The sequence below is a fragment of the Thalassophryne amazonica genome, chromosome 3, assembly GCF_902500255.1.
Source record: "Thalassophryne amazonica chromosome 3, fThaAma1.1, whole genome shotgun sequence".
Taxonomy (NCBI): Eukaryota; Metazoa; Chordata; class Actinopteri; order Batrachoidiformes; family Batrachoididae; genus Thalassophryne; species Thalassophryne amazonica.
In genome coordinates this window covers 13,523,654-13,536,715 of record NC_047105.1, presented here as the reverse complement: position 1 = coordinate 13,536,715, position 13,062 = coordinate 13,523,654, and the positions used below count along the sequence as shown (strand labels likewise).

Sequence of the window (13,062 nt, the reverse complement as noted above, 5' to 3'; positions counted from 1 at the left end):
AACAGGTAAGGTCTAACCTTACCAACCCCCAGAGCAACAGTGGTAAGGAAAAACTCCCTCTGAGGAAGAAACCTCAAGCAGACCAGACTCAAAGGTGTGACCCTCTGCTTGGGCAATGTTACAAACATAAATTAAGGAACAATTCACAGAACAATTCACGGACGAATATACAAGAAATACTGTTGGTGCACAGGACAGGAGGGTCGACAACACAAATACAACTCCCATCTTTGGATGGAGCTGCACCTTAAACAGAGAGAAAAAAACAGAATCAGGCATCAGAAAGACAAAAAAATACTGTATAATTTGCCAGCATTAATCAACAAGAAAACAGAAGAAATACTAAGGTGATCGCCGACCACTAGCCATAAGCTTCATTAAAGGGCTTCACTAGGGCTAGAATAACAGATATATCAGAAAGTAGCAGCAGCTGATCTTATTCATGTTTTTTGTAGTTTTGCATGCTTCTGATTTCACATACTCCAAAGCAGTGAGAAAACCTGTATGAAATATTTTTGTACTACAGTGCACCCAAAAAGTGAAGTGCTGCGACACTTCACTTTTTCTGCATTTTGTTATGTTACTGCCTTATTCCAAAATGGAGTAAATAAATTTTTCCCCTCAAAATTCTACTCACAACACCCCATAATGACAATATAAAAGGATTTTTTTTTTCAAATTTATTAAAAATAAAAAAAACTAAGAAATCACATGTACGTAAGTATTCACACCCTTTGTGCAATACTTTGTTGATGCACCTTTGGCAGCAATTACAACTTCAGGTCTTCTTGAATATGATGCCACAAGATTGGCACACCTATCTTGGTCAGTTTTGCCCATTCCTCGATGCAGCACTTCTCAAGCTCTATCAGGTTGGATGGGGAACATCTGTGCACAGCCATTTTCAGATCTCTCCAGAGGTGTTCAGTCGGACTCAGCTCTGGGCTCTAGCTGGGCCACTCAAGGACATTCAGAGTTGTCCTGAAGCCAGTCCTTTGATATCTTGGCTGTGTGCTTGCAGTCATTGAAAGATTAACCATCCCCCAGTCTGAGGTCAAGAGTGCTCTGGAGCAGGTTTTCATCCAGGATGTCTCTGTACTAGACATGGGCCAATAACTGGTTTCATGGTGTACCACGGTATGAAAAACCCACAGTATCAAAACCACTAAAATCTTCCGTTATACCGTCCCTACGGTATGAGCAGGTTATGAGAATTCTTGACAGGCAGAGCGGAGGCGGCCACTGCCGCCCTTCCCCCTGGCGCGCACCTCTGTCTCTGTTTACAAACAGGCAGCTAACGTTAGCTAGCTCTGCATCATGGCTGAAGGAGGCAAAGCCTGCACTGAACTTTTCCCTCCGTCTAAAAGGTCCAAGTCAGCTTTTTTGTTTTATTTTCTGCGGAATAGCCCTTCAAGCCAAAAACGGTCGCAACAAAGCACCGTAGCTGTGGCCTGTGTCGGACACGGAGCGATTCAAGATACCCACAAAGGATTACATGGAAGGAGGAAACTTTATCCCATCTTTGAAACCACTGAGAAGTACGAGCGGTGGACTCGAGTCGTGCTTGTGGTCAACCAAATTTCTCCCACAAACATGTCAAGAAGGACAAATACATCTATTCCAAGCACTTTGTTGGTGAAGCTGGGCCAAGTATTGAGCATCCGGAGTTCCGGACCTTATTTCTCCTTAAGCAAGTAAATCATGTTTCCCACGGGGCAGATGCTACATGTCTAAAAGAGTGACTATTATTTTGGTATTTTCTCTAAATTTATCAGTGGTATAGTGCTTGTAGCAGCAGACATCGCGTCAATTAGTGTGCCTGAATCACGCGCGCTTCAAATGCAAATAGCCATAGTGTTCTTCAAGCACATTGTAAAGCTATACATAATGCCGTGAAACCGCGATAGTTTTGCCCACGGTTATCATACCGTCCAAATCTCATACTGGCCCATGCCTACTCTGTACATTGCTGCATTCATCTTTCCCTCAATCCTGACTATCAGATCACTGATTACAGTCAGGTTAATAAGTAGTTAAACATTTAGGAAATTTTACAACACCATCATGGAAAATCAAGATGTATTTATAGGTTAAAATTTTACCTTTAAGTCACTCAGTCACTCATATTAAATTGCTTACTTCAATTAAGGGTCACGGGGGGCTGGAGCCTATCCCAACAGTCAAAGGGCATGAGGTGGAGTACCCCCTGGACAGGACGCCAGTCTGTCACAGGGCAACATATAGACTGACAAACACATTCACACCTGCATGTACACCTACAGACAATTTAAAGTTTCCAATTCACCTAATCTGCATGTCTTTTGATGTGTAACTTCAGAGGCAGCACCCAGAGAGAACCCACCCAAACACGGGGAGAACATGCAAACTCCACACAGAAAGGCCGCAGGTGGGAATCGATCCTATGACCTTCTTGCTGTAAGGCAACAGTGCAAACCACTAGCCCATCTTGCTGCCCCTTTAACTCAAAGGGTTTAACAAAAATATCATGGAGTAGGGCAGTTTTCAAAAAGCGACTGTCCAAAAATATGACTAGAGATCTGTGTCAGATATGTTTAGTGAAACCAAGATTATAAGCCTGGAAACAGCTTCAAACACAACCTGAACCCATTTGAAATTCAATAAACATGGTACAGCACGGTGTAAAATAGTACGACTGTTTTACATGCAGAATCATCTATGACAGAAATCTACACTATCAAACCCCCTGCGTAGGGATTAACAACAGCTCAAACACACCATTTTGCTATGGAGCAAACCTGTCTTTAAAAGTACATCACAGATCTACAGTGATAATTCTGCTTTAAACTCGCCCTAAAGGTAGCCATGCATGTCTCTGAAATGCAACACCCCCTTTCAACTGAAACAACTGGTACCAGCACTAATTGAAATTTTGCATGCAAAGTGACAATGACGGGACCCTCGGCAGCATGGATTAAGGCTTGAATAGAGACAGATTCTTTGTGAAAGCCTACTGTGGCGGTTGGCGTGCAGGCCAGCTCCCTGCATCTGCTCACTGGGGACACTGAGAAAACACTGGATTGTGTACGGTCGCTCATTTTACCTTTATCTAATCCCATTTCAGAGCCCGCCTCCATCTGTCTTTTGTTGCTCTTCCACAAAACAGAATGCTTCCATGTTACACTCTCATGTCTGCTCGCTACAAAACAATTCCTGTCCAAAACAGCGACAGAATTTACATATGAAAGAACCTTTACCAAACTTGGCTGGGTTTTCCAAAACATTAAACACTCTTACTGCGAATTTAAGTGTCGGCCAGTTTTACGCCGTGTGACAAACCCCAGTCAAAGGGCAACGCAAAAATACACGTCACATATTTGAAAAAACTGAACGAAAATACTTAACTAAAGAATATACAAGGTGAACAGAAGTGGTTGCCAACTGCCCTTTCTACCGAGACGGTTCCAGTGCACATCTGAGGACTGGAGGAATTCAGTGCATGCTGAAATGCAATCAAATCTGGGGGACTTTTTTTTTTTAAAGACTCCATGCTGTGATCTCATTCTACCCCACTTCACCATCCTCTACTGTGGTTCCTGTCTCGTTATGTTGCCTTCAGGGAACAGGGGGGGAAAAAATGATTCATCAAAGTAATCCATCATCCTGGTGACTACCACAACAACCTGCAAACATGTCTGGAGGAGGCATCGCTCATTGCATCACAGCGACAACACTCCAGTCCAGCAGGGATATTTTTGCATCGTTTCCACAGTGCAAACAGACTATTTTATGGCAAAGAGGAAGCAGAAAACTCCCACTCTACGAAATTATATGAGCGTTATTGTCGGCATTACCATCAGCTCAGCACAGACAATAATGAGTGGGCAAACTAATGAAAGGATAAATCCACAAAGCATTGCCACAGACAGGTTTGACATAGCTGGACTAATTTCAGAGGCAGTTCTACCTCCAATCGTCAGGCTGTTCCTCTTAACGGAGTCACCAAGAAAAGGCATCAGGAGCAACCTAAATTAAGACTAATCCGCAATTTAAGGATGGTTTCACTTTCCACAGTGACCAGAAGCCATTGTTTAATAAAAGCTAATCATCATTGCATATGTGAAGGTAAATACAACACAGCAGAGATGAAATGCAAATGGAATGTGACAGGCTAAATGCAAACACAGTTTGTTTTTTTACTTAATTTTATATTTTTTGTCAATTCACAGTATTTCACTTTGATTTTACATGGTTTGCAGTGTTGACACTTTTCACAAATGGTTACTTGGACATGCTTGAGACCAATTCTGGTAGCACATTTTTAATCTTCTAATCCTCTGTCACATGGTATGACTCTTTCCAGAGACAAATATAGTGTGTTTTGTGGGATGCGAATGAACAGATTTCCACGGTGTTGAACTCAAGATACATAGAACATGCTGACATTACAATAATGTGATCTGATGGACCAGTGTTATTTTAAGTAATGCATAGCCGTAAATACAACACAATGATGCATTTTTTTTTTTTTTTTTTGCCAATTCTTGTTTTTTTGATGTGTCACAATGTTCTATTTCAGTGTTGTTTTCTGTTACATGCTGGGATTTTTTTTCCCTTAGGATTAGGGCTGTGGTGACCTCTTTTCAACCCTTTTTGTCCCCTCATACATAATAAACCCTCACAAACTCATTGGACAGTCAACTAGGGTGATTGTAATAGAGGACGTACGTATCGAGTCTACGACAGAATGAGCTCATTCCCAAAGCAAAAAACCCACCAAAGCGCTATCAGCCGGAAAGGTGCCACAATGTATTTACAATACAGCACCAATGATCAACTTTAAATTTGGAAAGCAACATGTTAATTCAGTAAATTTAAGAAATAGCGGGGATTACTATTTAGACAACAGTAACAACAACATCTTTGCAGTTCTACAATTATGACATACTCATACAACAGTATTCAAAAGAAGCACGACTCTGTTTTTTTGTTGTTGTTTGTTTGTTTGTTTTAATAAGCAGCTCATAACAGCAGCCCTAGGTGCAACAATTATTAGAACACTATATATTTTCAGAAACTAAAAATAGACATATCTTTAGTTATATCTGAAGACTCTGTTATAATTATTTCACTGATGAGTATATGCTAATAAATCAATCATATTCTCAGAATGTATTATAAAATTTACAAGGAAAAAAGCACCTACTTTATATGATACATCTGATTGTGAAGTGAAATTGTGTATGACATCTAAAAAAGTTAATACTTTCAAACACAGAACCCAGTTTTACATCACTATAACATAAGTATTTTTGCATAAGGTATTTTCAGAGGTTGAACTTTTGTTTTCTTGAAGCAGAAATGAAGCTACGTACCTTGTTAAACATTCCGATATTTAACAAAATAACTAAAAAAATTACATCAACAGCAGTCACGATGTTGTTATGATATACGGACTACATATGAACAGATAGTCGGCTGCATAAAGATGTTTTAGCTTTGAAAATATCTACACTAAATCCTGGAAAGGGCAGATTACATTTGGAATATTGCAAATGCAAACTTTTTTTTATTATTTGTATAGCTGACATCATCCTGTGGATGAAGACTGTTGTGTTTTGGCATATTTTCTGTGCTCCACCTGCAATTATGATCTTAAGATTGAAATGTCTACAGGAGGAAGAAGTTATTTTCCTGCAGCATTCTCAAAATAGAATGACTGTAAGGTCACACACACTTACTATTCCTTTAGTGTAACAAGTGCCCTGTCTTCTCAAGCATAGACTGAGCTTATATATTTATTAATTTATTATTCTCATGATTATAATTATATGAAAAAAAAATTCCAAGCCGTTTAAAAGGGGTACAAAATAATAATCCCTGAAGGAGAAATATATCACAGACATGTGCAAAAACATAATTACATAATTGATGGATTGCGCCTCACCAATCCTGATTAAGTGCGTCTATCGCTGCTTGGACAAGCTTTGGATCCTAAAGTAAGCAAATTATTATTAGTAAAATAAATAAATAAATAAATAAATTGTGACGTAAACAAGAGGATTGTCCGCACAGAAATGTTTATAACAGAAATGTCAACCTAATGTGAAAAGGACAAACACCTTAAACTGTCAATCAAATGTGTGTGTGTGTGTGTGTGTGTGTGTGTGTGTGTGTGTGTGTGTGTGTGTGTGTGTGTGTGTGTGTGTTTTAGATCACACTTTGGACACGCCCCCTCAGCCAGGCATCATTCCTCGCACCTGACTGAGATTTGTTTTAATTTTAGCAGCATCCGCATACCTGCGGGGATGCTGAGCGTGTTTTGTCCGAACATCATCCCCCCACTGCCCGATGCAAGCATCACAAACGCCATGTTACCACAAAGAAAGCCAACACTAAAAGAGCCGAAACGTACACAAATTTTCCTCTTATTATTATTTAAACCGTCCATCACGCGCATCTTGTGTCAAACTGGCAACACCGGCGCGAGGAGGACATTAGCTTACCTTCAACAGCTATAACGGCCGATATGCTCCATAATATCCATAGAATATCCATTATTTGTCACTTTAAAGCTCCGGACATTCAAATAGAATGCGTCCTGAAAGCCATTGACAAGGGGGAAAAAAGAAGAGCGGGGACAGGCAATACTTCGCCGTCAATCCAGCGATCCCAGATAGAAGCGAAAGGCAACTCAAATGTGAACCAAGTTTGGACGCAACCAAAATAAACACGGACGGCGCAGGAGGGGGGGTGGAGAGGCGCAACACAGACACACGGCTTCACTTTTAAAAGCTGCCCCAAACAGGTTAGTCTGACACAGATTAAAATCAGCGGATATAAGTGTGTAGTAAATGTTAGACGTCTTAAAATGTTTTGATTCTCAGCGCAGCCGCTCCGCCGCCGGATCCGTTGCTCCCCCTTCGAGACATCATGGGCTGTGCCAACTGTCAATCATCGACAGAAGCGCCGTCCGCTGCTTTACCAACAGATAATTGTTTTTTGGGAGCATGTGGTCCATTTAGAAAATATACAGCAACTCTGCCGCACCGCTTTTAAATTCTAATTTTTTTTTTTTTATCAAACTACGTTCTCCGGGCAAAACTAACAGGCACCATATGGACCGTTACAGCGCTTCTGCTGCTCCACAGGTGAACTACGGACGACAATTTAAGTGAGTTTGTTTTTTGTTTTTTAATAACACATGCAGTTTAATAAGTTACCGCCGCACAGTTCTCATTTAACCCTTAAATAAAGTCGTCTGATACTTTTTTTTTCTGCCAAACGTAATGTATTAACTGCAACTAAATATTATGACTTATTTGTTTACAACAGTTGACATTTTTCAGTATTTTGTTCCTTGCTTTACGAAGTATCTGTTTGAAATTGTTGATTGGCTACTAATTTGATTGTGCACTATGCAAAATTATAATCTCTAATCTTCTAATACAACTTGAAGTTACTTATCCATTTATATATATAATTTATAATATATCATAGTAATTGTTAAATTATGCAATGCTTTATTTTTGCTACTGTAATATCTTCATGTAGGATGACTAAAGTTCATTTTATGTTACCTTGTCTTAGTGTACATCATAGGCAGACACACAGACAGCCAAACAAATGTAATTGAGACTATTGTTAATTCTGTAAAACACAAACAAAAAAGGAACTAAATGTTGATAATATCAAGTACATATTATTTGTAATATTTTTTTAAATGGTAAAACTACCAATAGCTAGCTTACTAACGTATATAATAATAACACACACACACACATACACACACACACACACATATATATATATATATATATATATATATATATATATATATATATATATATATATATATATACATATATATATATATATATATATATATATATATATATATATATATATATGAATGAAGTTTACTTTATCTTAGGTTATGTTATAGTTCACATCAGCAAAAGTGATTTTTTTTCAAGAGAGGAACAAATGCTGATGAATATATCTGTGCTTTTAATAATACTTTTCAGTGTTTTCATTTCATTATTTTAAATAGCTCTATCTGTCAACTAAGTACAGAAAAAGTATGAGTTTAGGGTTCATTAATGCTGAGTTCAATTACTTATCAAGTAAGGCAAATTTGCTGTCCCACAACTCTTATTTACAAATGTTACAGAACTAGATATTTGCGTTTGTCTCTAAGTTATCATGTATAGTAGCTTAATCATGTATGTTGAGCAAATTTTAAATATAAAAATAAAGAACACTTTTGCCAGTTAGCTGTATTGAAGCAGGCACAGAGCTGCAATGACTAATAAGCAACAACAATTTAAAATTTCAGTTTCAACAAAGCACTTTTTATTTCTTAAATTTGCCTTATTCATTTAATTATTTTACTCACTGATTTATTTTTAGGGATCTTAACTTTTACAGCTAATCATTTGTGTAGTACTGGAGTTTGGAGTGTTCTATATTGCTAGAAAAAGCAGATTAATATTAGACTTATCGTAAGCATTCTCCTCAACTTTGTCTCGACCAAAATCCATTAAGATGAGCTCTGGGAACTGGTTATGGTTATAATACACTATTCCTGTCGTAAAATATTGTACTCTGATACTAAAGTAGCTCTAAGCAACATGTGAAGGCATCAGAATTCATTCTATCATAAAATACAATTTGTCATAGTCTGCACTGAAGCTAAGGAGACGTTCATTCAAGTCAAAATTACTTGCAAGACATAAAAGTTTTGCGTCTTTTTTTGCTGTGAGCAAGCACAGTAATTTGAATCTAACTGTAAAGGGTTAATCGATCAATAATGTCTGCATTGATCTTTCTTTGCACAGTAAATTATGTTGCCATTTTGCATGAGCGTCACACGTTGATTTTCACACTCATTTTGCAAACTAACCTGGAGGTCCAATAGAAATCTATTCCAATTTATTCCATTTCTGGGACCAGCTAATGGCCAGTCGTTCATCACGTGTAAGGGAGGGATCATATGATTGAACAGTTGTCAATTAGGTAGATCTGAACAGCAGTTATTTTCCAATAACAGAGCTAAAGTGCAATGTTGCTTCCTGCAGATTTAAAAACCTTCCTTCCTCTGCATGAATCATCATAAAACCATAATCAGCTGAAGTGTCGTTGGCTCAAACTGCTTTCAAAATGCGCCACAGTTAATCTTCAGAAATTATTAAAATGCAGCTGTGTTTGCACTAAGTTGATTTAAGATGGCGCGAAGCAGTCTGGCAGCAACGCTACTGGCAATCACTTTCCAGCAGTCAATAAATGCGATGTACACGATTAAAAAAAGATGCAGATTGAAAAACACAACACAGTCACCTTCATTTGAAGGCTGACTCCATTTTAGTTTATTCTGCATCAAGCCTTTTTTTATGCATTCTGATTTAAAAACAAACAAACAAAAAAAAAAACTTAAAACTGGTTTCCTGTAGCTGCTAGTAAAATTCCAGCATCTTTATACAATAAAGTATGAGGTGTAAAGAATAAAACAGTTTTTTTTTTTTTTGTTTTTTTTATCAGGTTGTAACAGGCACGGCGGGGACAGATGCCAGAGTCACAAACGACACACACACCAAATAAATTTAAAAAATCCAATACAACATGGTCGGAAACATAAAGAAAACATGATTCAAAATGAGCATTTGACAGAAATGATAAACTGTTTTGCATGAAGTGAGAGGTAATTAGGAATTACAGTGTGACGTGCACTAATACCTCTGTGACGCAAAAGCTGACACTGACTATGAATTAGAATTTGCAACAGGCCTCAGCTCTTACGTGGCACCCGGCTGCAGCGTGAGAGCAACCTCTCAGGGGTTAAACGAGTCAAGCTCCACTGAGTTTGAGTATTGATTCCAGGTCACTTGACTGGCTGACTTCAGATCAGGTTCAGGTGGCTCCAACACATGGAACAAAACGGTAAGGCACTGAGAGGCACTTTTCCGACTCAGTCAAGCCAGAAGAGAAGGGAAAGATGTGGAAGAATTCATATGAATGCATAGAGATATTTCACACATGCTGTTATAACAGCATGAATAAGACATGGAATAAATCCTGTCTTGTTCCTCTGAGCTGTAGCTAAAGAGGAGCAACTCCACCGTGAGACACTGTAAGGCAGAATGACAAAAGCTAGGGCTGTTTTGCTCCCACGCTGATCACGGCGGCGTATGTGGCTCATAATGCATTACAGCTGTTGAATCAGATGCACACATGCGGCACTGAGGACAAATTGATTTTTAGATCAGCTGCGCTTGATGAACTGCAGCCTGTCCTAAAATGCACGGGTGTTATTTTCAGGAGCGACCGATTGCAAAGTGAGGAACAGTGCAGCAGTAAATCACAGCGACTTGCTCACAGATTTGTTCAATTTAGAGAAGGGGGTCGTGGGTGGATTCACATGCACCACTTTAATGAGAATGATCATTTTAAAGATAAGTTGATAAATATGAACTATTCATGTGGTAGGTTTCAGTGCAGAAGGTTCCGGGTTCAAATCCCACCCCTGCCACATTTCTCCATGTAATGTGGAGTTGCGTCAGGAAGGGCATTCGGCGTAAAACCTGTGCCAATTCAACATGCAGATCCACCTTGGATTTGCTGTGGCGACCCCGAGTGCAAACAAGGGAGCAGCCGAAGGGACTTACATGTGGTAGAGCACATTAAATGGAAATGGTTGCAACATAATGTGCAGCAGAGACTCAAGTTTTTGTTGTAATTATTTTTCCTTATATACTCACTTATGTAGTTTTATTTAAATGTACTTAATAGTATGCAGATGCAATTTATTGCTATAAGTAACATTTTTTTGTGGTACAGATATGTAATAGCAATAGGGATATTCATCATTATTATTATTATTAGTACTACTACTACTACTACTTCTACTACTACTACAATGTTTTTAGCATCATAATCAGCTGCTGATTTTGCATGATTAACTTTATCTTCCACTGGGTTTTGTGCTTTATTACATGCTCAACTGTGCAATTTATCCTGTGCAATAATTTTACCATATCTATACATACTTATATATATATATATATATATATATATATATATATATATATATATATATATATATATATATATATATATATATATATATATATATACTTATATATATATATATATATATATATATATATATATATATATATATATATATATATATGCTCACTTATATTCTATTTTTCACATAATCTGTTTACATTAGTACAACCCCTGGCAAAAATTATGGAATCACCGGCCTTGGAGGATGTTCATTCAGTTGTTTAATTTTGTAGAAAAAAAAGCAGATCACAGACATGAGACAAAACTAAAGTCATTTCAAATGGCAACTTTCTGGCTTTAAGAAACACTATAAGAAGTCAGGAAAAAAAATTGTGGCAGTCAGTAACAGTTACTTTTTTAGACAAAGCAGAGGGGAAAAAATATGGACTCACTGAATTCTGAGGAAAAAATTATGGAATCATGAAAAACAAAAGAACGCTCCAACACATCACTAGTATTTTGTTGCACCACCTCTGGCTTTTATAACAGCTTGCAGTCTCTGAGGCATGGACTTAATGAGTGACAAACAGTACTCTTCATCAATCTGGCTCCAACTTTCTCTGATTGCTGTTGCCAGATCAGCTTTGCAGGTTGGAGCCTTGTTATGGACCATTTTCTTCAACTTCCACCAAAGATTTTCAATTGGATTAAGATCCGGACTATTTGCAGGCCATGACATTGACCCTATGTGTCTTTTTGAAAGGAATGTTTTCACAGTTTTTGCTCGATGGCAAGATGCATTATCATCTTGAAAAATGATTTCATCATCCCCAAACATCCTTTCAATTGATGGGATAAGAAAAGTGTCCAAAATATCAACGTAAACTTGTGCATTTATTGATGATGTAATGACAGCCATCTCCCCAGTGCCTTTACCTGACATGCAGCCCCATATCATCAATGACTGTGGAAATTTACATGTTCTCTTCAGGCAGTCATCTTTATAAATCTCATTGGAACGGCACAAAACAAAAGTTCCAGCATCATCACCTTGCCCAATGCAGATTCGAGATTCATCACTGAATATGACTTTCATCCAGTCATCCACAGTCCACGATTGCTTTTCCTTAGCCCATTGTAACCTTGTTTTTTTCTGTTTAGGTGTTATTGATGGCTTTCGTTTAGCTTTTCTGTATGTAAATCCCATTTCCTTTAGGCGGTTTCTTACAGTTCGGTCACAGACGTTGACTCCTGTTTCCTCCCATTCATTCCTCATTTGTTTTGTTGTGGATTTTCGATTTTTGAGACATATTGCTTTAAGTTTTCTGTCTTGACGCTTTGATATCTTCCTTGGTCTACCAGTATGTTTGCCTTTTTAGATGCAGGGGATGAAAATTTACAGGGTGATTCCATAATTTATTCCTCAGAATTGAGTGAGTCCATATTTTTTTTCCCTCTGCTTGGTCTAAAAAAGTAACTGTTACTGACTGCCACAATTATTTTTCCTGATTTCTTATAGTGTTTCTTAAAGCCAGAAAGTTGCCATTTGAAATGACTTTAGTTTTGTGTCATGTCTGTGATCTGCTTTTTTTCTACAAAAGTAAACAACTGAATGAACATCCTCCGAGGCCGGTGATTCCATAATTATTGCCAGCCAGGGGTTGTATTTATGCACTCACCAGCAAACATTGTAATATACTTTAGTCACCGTTCTGTATTGTATATGTAAATATTTTTCTTTTCTTTGCTACTGTACGACTCTTGCTGCTGCAACAAGTGATTTTCCTCACCTTGGGATCAATAAAGTATATCTTATCATTTATTTATTTTCATTTGTACATCCAGTACATTCTGAGTGCCTGTCCCAAGACTGGAAAAATGGGTAGGCTTGCATCAGGAAGGGCAGCGGACGTATAATAAGCCAAAATGAATTATATATTTCACACACTGAATTTCTATTGTTTGATTTCTGGGTTAACAACTTTGAAATCAGAATATTTACCTACATAACAACATTTGTTGACAACATTCTTCATATGTCCTCATAATACTGCAAAAGAAAATTCCAGTTTC

General features: G+C 37.8%; 1 protein-coding gene across 4 annotated transcripts in view; it reads right to left on the bottom strand.

Annotated features, from left to right (window-relative positions):
- The window catches only part of ephb2b (eph receptor B2b), a 337,178-nt gene extending 330,566 nt beyond the window's left edge, over nt 1–6,612 (bottom strand). For 2 of the 4 annotated variants that reach the window (XM_034165863.1, XM_034165866.1), the window contains exon 1: nt 6,486–6,611. In XM_034165863.1, coding sequence (XP_034021754.1) covers nt 6,486–6,537 — 52 coding nt within the window. In that variant the 5' untranslated portion in view covers nt 6,538–6,611. Of the gene's footprint in view, nt 1–6,485 lie in introns of all 4 variants that reach the window. The other 2 variants (XM_034165865.1, XM_034165864.1) reach the window with 2 other exon arrangements.
- Nucleotides 6,613–13,062: the final 6,450 nt, after the last annotated feature.